The sequence below is a fragment of the Podarcis raffonei genome, chromosome 5 (assembly GCF_027172205.1).
Source record: "Podarcis raffonei isolate rPodRaf1 chromosome 5, rPodRaf1.pri, whole genome shotgun sequence".
Lineage (NCBI taxonomy): Eukaryota > Metazoa > Chordata > Lepidosauria > Squamata > Lacertidae > Podarcis > Podarcis raffonei.
The window spans coordinates 64,393,508-64,411,734 of record NC_070606.1 but is presented as its reverse complement, the minus strand read 5'-3'; the positions used below and the strand labels follow the sequence as shown (position 1 = coordinate 64,411,734).

General features: G+C 41.8%; 1 protein-coding gene across 1 annotated transcript; it reads left to right on the top strand.

Annotated features, from left to right (window-relative positions):
* The first annotated feature begins 1,396 nt into the window (after positions 1-1,396).
* LOC128413406 (uncharacterized) lies at positions 1,397-17,276 on the top strand. The gene is made up of 12 exons (XM_053387437.1): positions 1,397-1,535; positions 2,576-2,622; positions 2,938-3,174; positions 4,660-4,777; positions 5,722-5,772; positions 7,317-7,394; positions 8,884-8,940; positions 10,544-10,603; positions 11,452-11,516; positions 13,959-14,037; positions 15,045-15,100; positions 16,978-17,276. The coding sequence occupies exons 1-12, from the start codon at positions 1,521-1,523 to the stop codon at positions 17,192-17,194; spliced, it is 1,080 nt and encodes a 359-aa protein (XP_053243412.1). The 5' UTR covers positions 1,397-1,520; the 3' UTR covers positions 17,195-17,276.
* The last annotated feature ends 951 nt before the right edge of the window (positions 17,277-18,227 follow it).

The window sequence follows — 18,227 nt, the reverse complement described above, 5'->3', positions numbered from 1 at the left end:
TGATTTTTTCCCCCTGTCCTCTTAGCAGTCCCCCTACTGCAGAGGCATTATTTGAAAATGGGAACTGGAAATGTCTTGGTAGCATCTTTCCCAGGGACATTGCTGGGCCAAATTTCCAAAGCATGTCTCAGTGGCAGTGAGGCTACCAGGTGCACTTTATAATTACTTGAGACAGCACACACAATGGGTTTTTTTAAGGAAAGGGAAGAAGAAAAACCCGACCCTTGGATATGTTGTAAACTGTGAAGTCAGAAGTAGGCAGCCCTTTTTCTGGTGAGGTCCATATTCCCTCAGGTTAATTTCTCAGAGGCTCCATATGAATGATGCAGTGGGAACATAGTCAAAAATGAGCAGTGCATCTCTCTCTCTCTCTCTCTCTCTCTCTCTCTCTCTCTCTCTCTCTCCTATTCCCATTTTCCCCATCCTTGCCATCCACAAGAAATTAGGCCAAGAGCTATAAGTATGTAGGACATGCTGTTTCCCACACCTGCTACAAATATTAGGCAATACCCTTACTCAAATGTTCCACCACACCACTTTAATAGTCACCTTCGCTCTCCAAACTCCAAATTTCATCTTGGTCAGACAATCAGCCCAGCCCCAATTCAATTAAATGAGCCTCCATCTTCAAGCTGAAGTGGTACGAGCCTTATCTGAACTGGGCTATACTGTGTTCAAAATAACTGTTACATTATTCCTAAAATACTGTACACCGCAGATTTTCTTAGCTATTGCAATTTCCCCTCTACCCCACCTCAGTTTCTCCAGAAATTCTAGAGGCCAGACATCCAGAATGTTTCTAATGCAACAATGAACCTGAGGAAAAAAACAATTTTCTGGAAATTCCGCTGTATTGGAGCAAAGAGAAAAATGAAGCTCTTTTATGCAAAATTAAGAATGTATTTATACAAACTGAAGTGGAACTGTGTTGCCATCTAGTGGTTTAAAAAGTCACAATGGGACCCTCTGAAATGTATTTTCACCTTGTGAATTAGCTGGGCCCAGGACCTCAGAGAGCTACTGTACCTTCAAAAATTGTAAACACTGCGGCATTTAACCTTGTGCAGTTTTGACCATCAAAGCACGGCAAAAAAAAGGGGGGGAGAAGCTGTACTTGGACAGTTTCCACTTTTATATGGTTTTGAAACTATTCAATATGTGAATCCATATTATCAGTTACTTCTCAGAGCAATCCTATGAAATAATCCATTGCATATCGATTGACCCTGAAGCTAAGAAAAAGTCATTTGTCCAGTGAGACTGCAACATAGCTAGGATGTGAACATAAATTTTAATTCACCAAACAATTCCTTGCATGTAAGTCTGCATCCAGCACAGAGTGCTTTCTCTTAGGAGACTGCTAAGCCCTTTGTGACATCAGAGGCTGCAGGGACAATACCCAGAGAGAGTCACACAGACACACAGAGCACACAACACAGATAGGCTATGCATGGACTCGGCTAGGCTACAGGGCAAATCAAATTAGACATATCTGAATATATTTCTTGGCAGAGAATGACATGAGTGAAGCAAAGGTAATGTTGATGCTAATGAGCAAGGGTGGGTCTCTGCATGGCTGCTTATAATTCTGAAGCTCCATAATAACTGTAGTTGTGATGGAGCATGGCACTGTGTGTAACCCACAGGTATTGTTGAAAGTGAGCCCTTTGGGGGAAGTGTCGCAGCTCAGTGGTGGACTTCTGATTTGCATGCAGAAGGTTCTTCGTTGGTGGATTGTGAGAGAGGAAACTCTGCTTTCCTTTCTCAAAGTAGGCTAAGCAGGACCCCTCCAAGAACTGGGTGGTGGTGATGGTTGTTGTGATCAGGGAAGTTTCTGCTTCTTCAACTGCTGCCGTGTGCCACTCTTTGTGTAAAGTGACAGGAAAACCCACCTGGCTGAGAAATGAGACATGCGTTCTCCTTAAAGCTTATGTTGAAGCTATGATAGCAGTCCCTGTAGGTAGACCTCTAAGCTAAGTAAGCACCATTTAGGGCCTCAGATTAAGAGGAGCCTCTAAATAAAAACAACTGAATTTCAGATTTACATAACTGGTTACAAAATACAGTGGTACCTCATGTTACATACTTAATCCGTTCCGGAGGTCCATTAGTAACAGGAAACCACTAGTAACATGAGGCGCACTTTCTCTAATGGCACCTCCCACTGCTGTCGTGCCACCGGAGAGTGATTTCGGTTCGCATCTTGGGGCGAAGGTCACAGCAAGGGGCATCTACTTCCAGGTTAGCAGAGCGCGTAACCCGCAGCATTCGTAAGGGGGACGGTACATAACACGAGGTACCACTGTAAAGAAAATGAGAAAAACAAGACTCTGTAACTGACATTATCATTCTGTTAATGACAAAAATAATGTGCAAGGCATATTGTGGCTCTTTTGGGGGCTCATGGTAACAAACTACTGAGGTCATCTGAAAAAAGATTGAGCTGAAAAATATCAACAGTGAACTCTGGACAACAATGCTACAAGAAAAACTGTCTGCAGTAAGTATTATGTGCAATTATTTTGCTTCTGGAAGTTAAACAAAAATTCTAAAAGAATGTCATTTCTGCCAGCAGATTTCTGAAGCCTTTACAGCTGTCAACATAGGAACCAAAAATGCCAGGTAAGTGTTCTTAAGTTAAGGGAAGTGGGGTCACCCGGGAGGGGAGCATGAAACAGGGTGGCAACTCACACATCACCCAAAAAAGAGGAGTATTTGTATACATCTGCATGTGTTAATGGTCAGAATTCAACATCTGGAGATTCTCCAGACACACTGACCCATGCTGAGCCAATTTCAAGGGTGTGCAAGAAGCCCTGTTGCACAAATGGAAATCCTTATTTAGGTCTTCCACTTTAACTTGAAAACATTTTCTTCTTAGATCCCAAGTTTGCAATAACTAAGGTACTGCATATTATCTTTTAATATCCCAACTAGGGACAGTTGGATAGCAGCAAAAGGAGCCTCCATCTTCCAGTCCAGGCATACAAATATATGGTTGAGAGAACAAATTAACTGCCTCATTACGGAAGGGAACAACATCAAGGCAAATATTTTGGATTTGCAAGGAGCTATGAAGAACATGAAAGCTGAGCTCAAAAGGCACGTGTCAATAATCAATGTGGTGTTGAGCGAATGTCTGATTCCAGCTTGGGAACAATTATTTTTCAGAAGGTTTGAACCTTACCAAGTTTTCCCTGAAAACTTCACAAAAATCAGTTGCATGCTATAAAACCAGTGATGTGATGAGAGCAATTCTGATGGTTGGTGGTGTTTTCTCCTGGTTAACCAGGTGGTGGACCCTCCTCCACCTGCCATACACATCTGGACTGGTGGGAAAGAGCTGCCCTCCCAGCATTGATATCATTGTAGTGAGAGAGCCCAATGGTCCACTCCAGTGGGAAATGTCACACTTGAGCATCTTGCCCCATCATCCCCATTGGGAAAAGATGCTCTTGCATCATTTCTTGATGCAGGTTGCAGGAGCAACCCTTCTCTGGTGGCCTCTATGTACTTCCCCTTTCCCTGTATGAGGCTTTTATTTTCCTTGGAGGAGGGGAATGAGATAGGTACTAAACACTCAAGGGGGACACATACTTTGGAGGGCAAGCATTTTGGTTCTCGCCCAACACTGCCTGCTTTTGAAAAGTGTCTGGGAGCTTCACTTGGTGCAAATACAGCTGCAGGAGCTAGAATGTTGACACGATTCCAGTTCTCAGTTCATGTTGATGGTTGGAGGTAGTTAGGCTTCTGAATACCAATTGCTGGAAACTGTGGGAGGGGAAAGGGCTCTTGTGCCCATGTCCTACTTGCAGGTTTTCCACAGGCATTTAGTTGGCCACTGGATGCTGGATTAGATGGGTCATTGGCCTGATATTATGTACTTATTTGCCCTATACCACTTCATTGGCTCTGGGTTTGTTTCCAGGGACAATTCAAAAGGTTGGCTTTGACCATAAAAGTCCTAAATGTTCTTGTTGTTCTTGCTATTTATTTGATGCCTTACCTACCTTTCACTGTAAGGTCCTACGGTGAATTATATTAATTTTAAAATACAATATGGAAATCCATTTCAAACAAATTACAGTCAAAAGAATATGAGGTGGGCTTTTGCACTAGTATTATCTGAAGGATAATACTTTCCCCCCATGGCTTTCCCCCATGTGACCCAACCCTCATGTTCAGACTGTCTAGTGAAGAGCTGCTCTATGCCCTACCCTGAGCTGATGGCAATATGGCAGGTGAGAGAGGGCCTTCTCAGTGGTGGCACCTGGGCTTTGGAGCCCCCCTGACCTGGGAGAGTTGGATGATGTCCCTCCCCATTTCTGTCTTTCATGGAGAAGCAAAACTGCTGCTGTTGGTCAGATGAGCAATTGATTAAAGCACTCTCTAGAATAAGCTTAACTCTTAGTTTCCCCTGTACTTAAATTTTTTTGGATGGTGTAACATTGTTGCTATTTTAAATGTTATTCTTATTTAAGTAATTTGTATACTTCTTTATTCATCAGTGGTTTACTGTGATAGTTAGCTGCCTTGATGGTCTTGTTTGGGGCAGAATAGGGGTACAAGTCTTTGAATTATTATTATTATTATTATTATTATTATTATTATTATTATTATTATCAACACTATCATCATCATTGCCTCAACCATATACAGGATAAAGCGAGCTGAAGAGAAAATAACCTATTTAGAAACTGAGATTGAAGCCACAAAGAAAAATCAGGAAGAAGAGACTGTAACAGCATCTTTAGAGGAGCAGTATCTTAAAAAGCTGGTAGGAAAAAGAAATCTTCCTGATCAGAGTTTAAAGAGCGTGCGCGCGCGCGCGCACACACACACACACACACACACACACACACACACACACACTGCATGTCATCATTAAAACAACAAGACCCAAAGATTTGTTGGCTAAGTGAACACTGTCTGGTGATATTATTCCATAATCATTTTAAAAAAGAAAAACTGTATTGGTTTTGGACATTTACTAGTATGGTATTTTCCGTGGAGTCAATAGCCTCCATCAACAGCCTTCACCAAGTTGATGACTTTCAGATGTTATAGACTACAACTCATACTTCCGTGTGGCTTTGGGGTGTTGTAGTCCAAAACAACTGTAAGGCACCACCTTGGTCAAAGCTGTCCTACCATGTAGGTGGCAAACCAAAAGCTTGTTTATTTCTATAGCATGAATACTTCAGTTAATATAGATTCCATTCTAGAGGCCTCACCAGGTATAGACCTATTTGTATTCATCATGTTTCATCTGCTGTGCAAAGTCTAACTTACACAAATCTGAGGGAGAGCCTTGTGAATGGGAGACTCATTGCCTACAAATAAAGGAGATTGCAAAAGCAATCGCCTGGAGGCTTTCCATACTGCCATCTGTGAACAGCTATTTATCATGTGGATCCTCTGGTGTTTCCCCACACCACTACAAAACAGGAAAGAGGGAGGACTGCAGCAGACGACACTTGCTGTTGTTATGGCATCTGCCTGGGCTAGCACAGCACAGGAAACTCATTTTGCATCAGCCCAATCAAATTCAGCAGCACTGGAACTTAGAATTGGAGAGTTAGGACTTTGAGTTGTGTGTGACACTTTCCTGAGGGTATTCTTTAATTTGTAATGAATTGTTGCATCCCTTCAGCTGCAGCCCAAAAAGTTGTGTATATATCAATCTTTGCAACTAACTGTGGCAATTTCTTACCCGCACAGGAGAAGGATAATGAAAATTTACACTTGAGGATCTTCATGCTTTCTGAGAAGGTACACCAATAATCAGATAGGTTTCCTCTGAATTCCATATGTGCACCATGTCCTTTCTTTCCCTATGTTTGTGAATGTGCTGCAAGTGTATAATTCACAATCACCTCATCAACATCAAGCCACTGAAAGTGAGTCGAGAGATGGAAAAAATAAACGCGGGTTGAGTAGTGGGCTGGATTTCTGATGAAGTATTCTCACCTGTAGCAGTTGGGTGGGGGCAGTGATGCTCACCTGATCTGTCTCTAGCATTGCTGAGCTTCCTGGGAGGGAGATGGGCAAGGCAGTGCAGAGGCTGGCATGGTGCAAATGCACCAGAAGGAACACTGGATGTGTTTGTGCCATGCTGGTGTGTTTACACCATGCTGCCTTTCTTCCCCGCGCCACCCCGGTAAGCACAGTGAAATTGGTGGCAGGAGGTCAGCTAAATGACACTGTTTCTCCCCACTGACCACTACTGATTTGCACAATTGCTATTGTCAGCTCTGCATGGGCCCACCCAACCCACATGCTCAACATGCCAGTTTGGGTGCATGAACCAGTCTTCGTGTTATGATGGTCCTGAATAACTGTATCAGATTTCCACTCTGAAATGAAATGGAAATGGAAATTGACACTGTTGCATTAGTGTTCGTTCAGTCATGTCAAAAGAATCCCTTTTTTAAAAAAAAAATGTAATACATCTATTATCTCCCTGGTGCTCATCTTTCTTTGTTGTATGCCTGTGTTGGCAGCACCAAAGCCTTTTTAGAGTAGGCATGAAACAGCATGCATATCTGAATATCTCCATTGTATGCTCACTTGTTGTAGAAGTCAATGTTATGCTTGAAGCTCTAGGCTTTGACAGACCGCAGTCCTTTTCACTGCATAGCTTTGCAGTTACTTTTTAATTTCTACTGGAATAAATATTAGTGTTATTTGATAGACATTGTTCCACTCAGTCCTTCTGAAACGGATGTCGAAAGCAAAGCAAAAAATGACAAAGCAGATCCATGATAGTAATTTCCCATTGCTTTTGTTTTGCTTACAAGCACCCCCACTGGGACTTAGGGACACAGGACACTCCCTTGCACCAAATCAGATCTTTGGCCATCCTAACTCAGTATTGCCTTCACTGATGTCCACAGCTCTCCAGGGTTCCAGGCAGAGGTCTCTGCCAGCCCTACCTGGTGATACCAGGGATTGAACATGGGCCATTCTGCATGCAAACCACACTCCTCCATTGAGCAACTGCCCTTACCTGACTTCCTGGAAGTTGATGGGTGTGGCCTAAGTGAGGGGGTTTTACCTGTTCCTCCCATGACTTTGCCCCATTGAAATTCCTTCCTCCCCACCTTGAAGCTCCTATTAACTCAACTGAGAGAAAATACCACTAATTAGTGAAAGGAAGGTAGGAAGGAAGGTCCTTTATTAGGATCACCAGGGTCATCTCTGATTTGTCTTCTAAACACTGAGGTTGTAACAGAATAGCAAAGAAGGTTCGGGCTGGTCAGTGCATATTGGTGAGACTGAATCTGAATATTTGTGTGTTTTGTGCCCCAAACCAGAGCTCAGCGTTGACTGCATCGATGAAGATCAACCAGCAGAGTTACCTGCAGCTCTGCTGCCATGTCAACAAGCTAAAAGTGAGTAAGATTATAGAACCACAACAGTAAAGTAAGGTTGGAGGAGGAAGGTTAAAAGAAATGCCCACTGGAATTAATACAAAATACATGGGGGACAATACATGGGCAATTGAGAAAAGGAGATAGCAGTATTTGTGAAGGTGGCATATATACGGGGGAAACAAGAAGATTTCACACATCCCTGTTTTGGTCACCTCCGCATTTCCTGTTTATGTGGAACTCCAAACAGATGAAGTTCTTTTGCTGCACTATGATAAAGTCTTCTGGCTCTGCACGCTAGCACCTGGAGGGCCAGTTGAAAAAGATGGCAGTCCAAAATATCATCAGATCATTTTCATTTTGTGCCATTGGGGATTTGGAAGATTTTGAGGATGCAATCCAAACCTCTCCCCTCGACCACAGGGCTGTGAGACCACAGCCACATATGCACCTCTGTGGTTCATGGTGGCCAAGTTGGAAGGTGGTGTGTATGTGTAGAAGATCACTGGGCCAGCCTAGAGCTGTCACAAAAATGAGGCCCAGATTGGGTCCGATGCCATTGTGTGATGGTAGAAAGACTGGCTTCGAATCCAAAAGATCCCATGCCTGCACAGCCCCTCTCCACCCCACTTTGGGGCTTTTGCTGGGTACTACTAATGAAAATTCCACTGACTTCACTGCTATCTAGCAGGTGGAAGTGCTGCACCAGTGGAGTGACTCTTGTGTCATTCCGTCGTCATCGGCTGGTGGAAGTCCAGCTTAGCCTGCAGAGCTGGGCATAGAGACACCTCTACCCAACCCAACCCAACCTCAGTAGCACATAAAGAGGGTTTGGATTGCTCTGTTAGTGTCCATCAGCTTTTTAGTTCAACGTGAATACTTTAAAATGACTTCATCTAAAGTAAAGATATATAAATGTGTATAAGGTAAAGGTAAAGGTACCCCTGACCATTAGGTCCAGTTGTGACCGACTCTGGGGTTGCGGCGCTCATCTTGCTTTATTGGCCGTGGGAGCCAGTGTACAGCTTCCGGGTCATGTGACCAGCATGACAAAGCCGCTTCTGGCGAACCAAGCAGCGCACGGAAACGCCGTTTACCTTCCCACCAGAGCGGTACCTATTTATCTACTTGCACTTTGAGGTGCTTTCGAACTGCTAGGTTGGCAGGAGCTGGGACCAAGCAACGGGAGCTCACCCCGTCGTGGGGATTCGAACCGCCGACCTTCTGATCGGCAAGTCCTATACTCTGTGGTTTAACCCACAGCGCCACCCACATCCCAGTATAAATGTGTATACTTTGCTATATATTGGCACTCACATGGATCTCCGATGAGAGGCACAATCTGTTGAGAAGGCCTCCAGTACAAGCGGTGTTGACACGTTCTCTTGGAAAGCGACCATTTTCTTTCACTGAGGATTGAATCTCTTGGCCAGAGTGAAAATAAAAGTCTTACATGTGTTTGCTTCAGAAATGTTGCCAACTGAAAATTTATATATTTATTTTTAATTAGAGAGAGCTCCAGGAATGCAAACTGACCTGCGGTGAGGAGGATGAAGTTTTTACAAAGGTAAACTTAATTATCATATACATAGGAGACAGGCCGAGCCAAAGTTAAGGAGTTCTGGGTTCCGTTGCTTTGGGCTAACTCTCCCGTTGAAATCAATTAGGCTGTAACATACACAATTTTGCCTGTGGGTTTATTTATTATTTATTTTCCTGCCTTCCACCTCTCCTCCAAGGAGTCCAAGGTGGGTTTCCCCCTCCCCATATTATCTGCATAACTGCTACAGTTGCTACAAATGGAATCCCTGACCTGAACCCATGTGCAAAGTAGGAAAATGTTTCAAAGCTTCACTGGAAACAGTTTTAAAATGGTTACAGATAAACAATAAAAGATACAAAATAATACCTCAAGGACCGCTTTTCCCCATATGAACTGACCTGAACCCTGTGATTATCATCTGATTAACATTCTATGTCCTTTTAAATGTGTTTATGGGAGGGGAGTTATTTGGTGTGTGTTTTTGTTTTTATTATGTATTTTGTGCTCTCATTTTGAATTTTTATGTTGTGAACCACCCTGAGATCTTTGGATGAGGGGCGGTAAACAAATTAAATAAGTAAATAATAAAATAAGTAAAACGTTGCTGTTTAATGCAATCCCGTCTTCTTTTTAGTCCTTAATACTGTTTGATATACTTTCCTCTATCTGGTCCCAGAGAGAGATCCAAAGCAACTTGCTTCTTCATCACTGCAGAGCTTAGCCGCTGCTGTGGCTGCTGTCTCCATCAATGGACTAAGACACCGAGTTTTCATGTTTCATCTTCCTGCTGTGAGAGCTCTCTGCTTGGCTTTCCAGTGATGAGTCATCAGTTAGCATAAAGGCTGAACGGAAAACATCCAACCTTTTCTGGCACATTTGCCAGAGTGAAACCTTCTCCCTAATGCAGACTTCTCTACTTTGCAAATGCAAATTTTAAATTAGTTTTTCAAACTTCAGTGCATACCAACATTACTTTTTATGCAAATTAAACTTATCTTTAGCGATAACAATCCTGTGATGTAGGTTAGGTTAAGAGACAGTGCGTGTCCCAATTACACCCAGTAAGCTTGATGGCTGGATTGGGATTTGACCCCTCATCTCTCAGGTCCTAGTCCAGCACTCTCTAACCACTGCACTAAACTGGCTGAAGCCGCATCATCCCAAAGAAGAAATACCCATCACTTCCTTCTCCTATCTTCAGCTGATAAAAAACTATTTGACTTTTAGAAGACATCTGAAGGCAGCCCTGTTTAGGGAAGTTTTCAATGTTTGATGTTTTATTTTGCTTTCAATATTCTGTTGGGAGCTTCCTGGAGCAGGGGGGGGGGGAGCGTAGTAGGCAATGGAAGGTTGACATTAATCAGGCCCTCTTTCTTGTTCAATGCTCAATCCCAAATCCCAAGGCTTTCAAACTAAAAGATAAGAGGGCCAGATTGATTTTCAAGGTGAGCACCAGGCTGCTTGGCCGTGCCTAGTGGTGTCTGATCTATCCCTTGAATATTGATGAAACACCTGGAATTGGTATGATCATACTAGGCAGAAATTGTAAGTGTTCTGACTAAAAACCCAAGGCAAGAAGGATTACAAGGATGGGGCAAAAGAAAAAAGGCATGTTCTTCTTTTCCAGATGAAACACCAAATCTGGGAACTGGAAGAGTATATACAAGAATACAAAGTGAAAATACAGGTATCTGTGTGAAATGCTTAACCATTGATGAACTGAATAAGGAAAGCAACAGCTGCCTAATTTTGGTTGCAGCACTAAACACACTTACCAGGGAGTAACCACAACTGAGCATGGTGGGACTTACTTTTGAGTAGGAGTGCAGGAAAAATTTGATTCAGTGTGTATTTAAAGCTGAATCTATCACACTCACACCTTCCAAAACAACACGCAAACCAAAACACAATTATCTTTTGAAATTCACACTTATTCAAATTTTGCAATGCAGTTCTCCAGCCAATGTTTACAAAAATGCATATATTTAGGGGAAGTGTGAATAAAATATATTAGTGAAAATAGCATACAAAAATGCATCATATTCAGGAATATTGCTCGCAATAATGTGTACACTACTGAAAGCTACATGCAATAATGTGTTGTTAGGAGAAATTCACACTAAAATGCTGATAATTTTTCATGAGAATGTTCTTTTCTTTAAAAAAATTACAATTACTGTAAATTGTGGAGAACTGAATTTTATAGTTGAAAAATGACCGAGAGAACTGAAATGGACACATCCACCCCTACTTATGAGTAAACATGCATCGGAAAGTACTGCTTTGTTTGGTAATTCTGAATATTTGGATTTGGTATTTCCCCATTGGTTGTTGGGGAGGAGAGGCCATAAAATGTCAAAGTAAGGAGTGCATAACAAAGCAGATGCATAACATCTGGAGGGCAGCACACCAGCTACCCGTGGAATGTATACAAAATTGCTCTAGGTCTTGATCTGTGGGGATTATTGGAGATCTCTGGGGGGAGGAAGAAGAAACAGAAACTTGAAGGGGACTTGCTGATTATTTTGTTTTCAGGTTCTTCAGGACAGAGAGAAAAGCCTGCAGGATGAGCTGTCAGCTGTTGCGAAAGACAAGGTTCGGTAAGACTCCTCTATGAGTCCAATCCTTTCTGCAAACAGTGTCAGTCCTTGAAGCATGTCAGATGAATCAAAGTCATGGTAATTCTTCTAGTGAGGAGCACAGCTTTCAGCTGTAACATATGTAATACTACTGAGCCAGAGAGACAGCAAGGAATAGCTGAGGTTATTTTATGACTGCAAGTGGTCAAGGAAACAGCAGATTCATATCATTTTCCTGAGCTATATTTGATGAGGCTGTGCCAGAGGTTGACCCAGAAGGTGCAGTCTACTATCCAAGGTATAAATGCTGATGGAAGTGAACCTTTGCAAAATGCAAAACCAATTTACTGGACCAAAGACCAGTAAACTCATCACTCTGTTTTTATCTGGATCCATAGTTCATTCTTCACCAAATATGTTTCAAACCCAAGCTTTCAAGTTTTAATCACTCTGGTTGGCCTGCTCATTCATGAATTGCTTATGCCACCTATGTAATTTCACACATACACATCACATGGTCTGGACTTAAACTGCATTGGGCTAGGCCATGACCTCAGTGTAATTATCTCTGGCCAGGCACTCTGTTCTTCTGTAACCCTGCTTTTCCCTGGCCATGGACTCGTTTATTTTATGTATCTCTGTCCCTCAAAAGACAACAGAATTACCACAAGCGCTCCTTAAGACTGTCCCTCTATCACACTACTTTTTCCACTTGCAATGGTGTACAGTGGTACCTCTAGTTACAAGCTTAATTCGTTCTGAAGGTCCGTTCTTAACCTGAAACTGTTTTTAACTAGAAGCGTTTTAACTAGAAGCGTGCTTTCACTAATCTTGCTGCCGCTGCACACGATTTCCGTTCTCATCCTGGGGCAAAGTTCTCAACTTGAGGTAACTCTTCCAGGTTAGCGGAGTTTGTAACCTGAAGCGTTTGTAACCTGAGGCGTTTGTAACTCGAGGTACCGCTATACATCTCAGGAAAATGCCAGCAGTTTACTTTGTGCTGATGAAATAGAATGACATCATAGAACTAACTAGAAGAGACTGCTCCTCCTTTTGTAAAAAGAAACTATATGGCTCCACAGACAGACTGCTTATGGGCCATCTTTGTGGTAATACAAGTGCTCTCAAAGCTATTCCCAATTTCCTCTTTCTTATTCTCCAGACATCCTGGCTACCTTTTAGCCAGCTGGCTCTTCAGAGTTCAGTTCAGTTCAGAGCAGTCAGTAATTGATTTTATGTATGAAATGGCTGCTTGAAAGTTTGATTGACTGTCAACCATGATCTGGGAAATATATTCATAAATTAAAGGGATTCCTCATTTTCAGAAGCATTTATTATGCACTTCCACAATGGTCCTCATAGTCAAAGGGAACTGCTTCATAAAGAACCCACAGAGAATCTACATTGTATCTGAAAGAACATTAAATTAGGAGTTAAATTGAAAGTGTTTTACTTTGCATCCTAAACTATTATGCATGCACTTAGCCACTAGCATTGCAAGAGAAACCTTTTTAATCTTCTTTTTCCTTCAGTGATTTGATGTTGGGCCAGATATTGAGCTTGAACTCCAATACCACAAACACCATATATTTGTCTGCCTTGTTAAATAATTGGGAGGAGGGGAACAATCTTTTAGTTCTAATTCATAGTCATTAAAGGGAGTTTTATCATCATGTACATATGTACTGAAAAAGGTGGGGCAATCTATCCTTTGCCACATTTTAACCATTATAACCAAGCCATCCTGTTAATGTGGATGTGTTATGCTTACAATGTGATCGTCAGTCATTCTTGGATTTTGGTACATCCTGGCTCTGCATGTATCATGTGTAGTATGCTATGTCAAAATAACTTCAGGATCAATCCATTTCTAGTCAGTTTCACACGTTTATTCATAAACCCATTCCATCAATGTTTCCACATTAATCTCCTAATTCTTTTCAAAATAAAAGCTATGCAAATACAGAAGTGTACATAAATTCATATTTTATCACAAAACAATATTCAAGCACGTACAGTATTTTATTTCAATGTAAAATATGTATTTCCAAACCTATTTTATCCTAAAATATACATATTGGTACGTTATTGGAGTGAATAACTGTATAGTAAAATTTGGTGAAATCTGAAATATAATTATGTTCTGATCTCTGCATTAGTTCCTGAGGAGCAAAGGAGGTCACTTCACTTAAAATTGTGGATGAATTGAAAATCTCCTACATCCATATGTCATATATTACATGGTTCTATCATGAAATGTTGGTTAGAAGGCTGCCAACTCCCTCAGGAAGAGCCAGAATCTGGCTTATCCACGTGCCTTACAACATTTTCTTCTTCAAGGAACCAGAGGAAATTGTGCATTGCCCTGTTTGGGACTGCAAAGAGGACATTCCTGTAATTCAGAGAGACAGAATAGCTGCTACAAAATCTGCTAATGATCCAACCTTTTTTCAATTATTTCAGACATCAGAGCAAGTTGCCAGGCAAGTTTTTGAACCTTCACCCAAAGAGCTTGATGTATGAATTGGCCAGGGCTGAACTGGTCAGTAATCTTGATTTACCCAATAAAGAGAAAGCTATCTGGTCAGTCTTGTGAGCATGAATTTTAGTTCATCGATCAATAAACAGGAAGGTTTTGATTTTATGCTATACATAAAGTTGACACAGTTATTGCAGCTGAACCCCACAGGGTCAGGCCAGCAGCATTGGCGGCTTGGTTGCCCCTTGTGTTTGGATGAGAAGGTAGAGGGAATGCTATTTAACAGCTTCTGAAAGGAAGGAGATGTGTGTTGCCTGCTATGTGGCCAATGAATGCATCATAAGCTCACATTCTACATCACTGATGCTTTGTAGTAGTCCTCTTGTTAGAAAGCCAAGAGGAATGCACTGTCCTACAAGTTCTGGCTTATCAGCCTGATCTTACGATCTCCTCTGCAGTGGCAGCAAAGCGCTGAATCTCCAAGGGAATGTTTTGTCATTTTGCTGTTGGTTTGTGACCCAATTTCAGCCTCTGTGCTGCGTTTCAATAACCCACCTCCCAAGCATAGGTGTAGCACTTTTGCTTTTTTACTAGACATAGTGGCTATATGCTACCTTCAGCATTTGAGGCAGCATGCCTCTGAATGCCAGTGGCTGAGAAATAACAGTGGTAAGGAATCTCACTGGCCACTTTAGAAAACACAGTGCTGGACTAAATAGGCCTTTAGGTTGATTCAGAAAGGGCTATTCTTATTATATATTGCTCATCACAAGCAGGTAAAATAGCCATAGGTGCTGTTCTAACTGCTGTAGTGCAAACTTGGGCTTGCCTCACATCAGCTGGCATGGTGGGAGAAGTTTGTGGTTTTAATTTGGCAGCATGGCTATTCTGGCGACAGAGAAATTGCATGGCTAGCCAGTTCCATTTTCCTCACTTCACTTTGGAGAGTCACACAATTTAGAACTTGAAAACTCCAAGTGATGAACTGCTTTGAGTTCCTTGTTCATTTACTACTACAAGTGTATGTGTGATGGAGGGGTAACTTTTTCCAACTTTCTTTTTAACTACAGGAAGAAAAAATGAGAAGAGAAGAGAAATTTGTGAAGAAACAGCTTTGTGGTGGTAGGTTAGTGAAGAAAATGTTTACTATTTGTCACCACCTTCTCACTTTTTGAAAACACACACCCATAAATGTATAACAATGCAGACATTTGCAGCAATAACCTCTGGCTTATATTTCATATAGTCATATTACTTTGGGAAGTGGGAGTTGGTCCCCATTATTTATGGTGAGACTGTGTGAGACTTCTGCTTGGATATTCATAACTCTATGATTAACTGGTTATGGTACCAAATTCCATAAAATAACCAGAATCCAGAGGTGGGTTTTACCTTTCATCCATGGCAGTACTGCCTGTTCCAAACAATGCTAGGACTTAACAAACCCAGCAAGATTCTGTTACAGGTTTGGAAACCTTCATTAACCACAAAACTGTGAAAGTACCACTGGCAAAAGGGAATAAGAGAAGAAGAAACTCCAGATGCTAAACAGAGGGCATTGGAAAGTACATATGAATGCAGACAATGCAAATAAATAACAATAACTTCCTTCCACCCATCAAGATATGTGGAAGAAGTACTGATGTGTGTTTTTTCCAATGGTTGTCTAATATTGAAACTGCCCATTTTCTGATGTGGAGTAATTAATGTTAGAATTCCTGCTCCATGATTGCAGTCATGGGATTGCTGTCTATCACATGACGGTGTATGTTTTGACTCCACAGAGTGGGAAGTGACGGAGACAGGATGTTTGTGTTACTGTGTTCCGAGAAGTGGGACTATTGTCCTTTGTGCTTTTTCTCTTTGCTGTCTGATGCTAGAGAGAGAGGGAGCCATGTTGCAGTGCTCCGTGTGTGTTTATATGTAAATAAAGTAGATTAGCCAAAATGCTGAGTTGCTGAGGTCTGTTACGCAAGCTGCGAAGACTCTGCAGATCCCTAAGTGTGCCGGTGTCTGTTGGCATCAGTTGCTGTGATGTTCGGGCTGAAGAAAGCTTTTGAAGCTCCCAAATGAATGACCAGGAGGGAGAGATCATGCCAGTCAGGCATGTGTCTCTACCAGGGTCCTACTCAAGTGTAGGATGGGCTCCTGACAATTAATAGGTATAACAAATGAGCAAGGTACATGGAAGGTATTATTAGGTGTGACCAGCCCTGTCCACCTGGTATTCCCAGGCATGCTACTTAGCATCTTCTACAAATCAGGCCCATTCAAGGTAAAAAGAAAGACAATGTCAAACTAAAAGGAGATGTGTACAAGCAAGTATGTAACTGGGCATGGAGGGTACATGGATGGGTGAAGCAGCAAAGCATATTGTTCATAATCTCTGAAGCGTGTTCTGAAGTACTTAACAATTATCATCTCCAACTTCCAGTGAAGAAGGCTAGGGTGAGGAATACTGACTTGGTCTAAACCCTTTCAAAGAACTTTATTATTGCAGGGATTTGAACATGATTCTTCCACATTCAAATCAAACATACTAGCCATGGAACCATACAGATAGGAAGGAATTGAATGGTCCATTGCCATGTTCATCTTAGGCTATTGTGGTATTAGATGTTTAAATAATGGTGTTTGTGTTGCATTTTCCTCATCTGTATTTGGAATGCAATGTCAACCTTGATTGGCTTGAATGTATCTTCATTTTCAACCAAAATGAATTTCTTCCAGTTAAATGCATTACAAAACCAGTGATCATAATGTGCTCAGATAATACAAAAGGGCCCCACAGTGGTGCTTTTAGTGTCACTTCCTAAAAACCCTTGGAGTCAATTCTCCTTCATTAAAAGCCCAAAGTTCTTTCTGATCTGAGTGACAACCTTTTGGAACCTGCTTATGTGCTCATTTTGCCCCATCAGCAGATTTTCACTTGGGACCAAGAGAGGACAATGACACCCTGCCTTGTCTTTATAAACTGCAGGCCTCTCTTTTCTTATTTCACAGGACAAAGATCACCTGGGTCTTGATAGGCTTGTGGCACTTTGCTGGTGTCCTGCTGGTGATTGTCTTGACCGTCCTGCTAGTCACCGTCTTCATTCTCACTGCCTGCCTTTCCAATCACACAGTGACAGAGGCATATCAGCGGCCTGTGTGGCAGTTCCTGGACTATTACATCCAGCCATATATGCAACTCTACAGCACCGGCATCTTACCAAAGTGATCTCAGGATTGGAAGAAGCTGCCGACTAGAGAGAGCCTGTCATTATAATGTATCTCAGAGTGTGGATAAAGCTCATAACCTATCAAGGTTTTCTGGTGTGTAATGATTTGGGAGTGTAATTTTCCACACACACACACTGTACATTACCCATCACTAGAGGCCTGCTCAGTTTGTGATATGCCAAGCCAAATACAGCACAATACCCATGTATGGGCAGGCTGTCCTGGGCGTTATAAACATCCTGGTTTTACTTCCTGTCTGGAGTACAAAAACAGGCAGATTAAGCACAGCACATGCAATGTTATAAATTGTATAGGTATGCATTAGCGAACTACATATGATCTTCACTGGAGATCTTAGCATGCATTGTGCCAATATGCTGTCCCATGTTTCCTCCTGCCCTTCTATTTATCTCTGTGTATAGGACAATAATGTGCTTGGTGTCAATTTATCCTTCTGTCTTTTTCTTAGCCAGAGTTGGGGAGAATCAATCTGCTTCTTTTCTTGATTATGTAGAGAGGTTCACATTACAAACATGTTATGGGGAATAATGATGCCCCATCTATGCCACACCTCTTAATACAATATTTGTAACATATAATATTAACTGAACTATTGTTGCATAATCCCTGTGCCATTATTATTTATCCATTAGGCGTAAAACTTCTAGATATCATATCATAGTATATGTTTGCCCTGTTATGCTTGGTTGCATTAAGAAGTCCTACATCCTTTAGGTGTTTTTTTGCAACAGGATCTGTCTCATGTTGAAAGCAAACATGGAAATATTCTACAACACATGATGTTTCAGCCAGCTCTCTTCCAGAAAACACCCACTACCTACCTATACAGTGGCCAACATCTGAATAAAACCAGATTTATTTAGCTTCAGTCAGGTCCCGATATTGGAGCATCCTGGATAGTGCAAGGTTGCCAACTTTTCTAGTCCGGCCAGTAAACTGTTCTGTCAGATAAACAGCATTGGGTTCTGAGAAGCCAGTAAACTTCAGATTCTAACATGATCCAGCAACGT

Bases quoted from the DNA above. Each gene is read 5' to 3' on its own strand.
- LOC128413406 (XM_053387437.1), top strand. The intron at 5,773-7,316 runs GTACACCAATAA...GCCCCAAACCAG, and splicing joins TCTTCATGCTTTCTGAGAAG to AGCTCAGCGTTGACTGCATC. The intron at 14,038-15,044 runs GTCAGTAATCTT...TTTTAACTACAG, and splicing joins AATTGGCCAGGGCTGAACTG to GAAGAAAAAATGAGAAGAGA.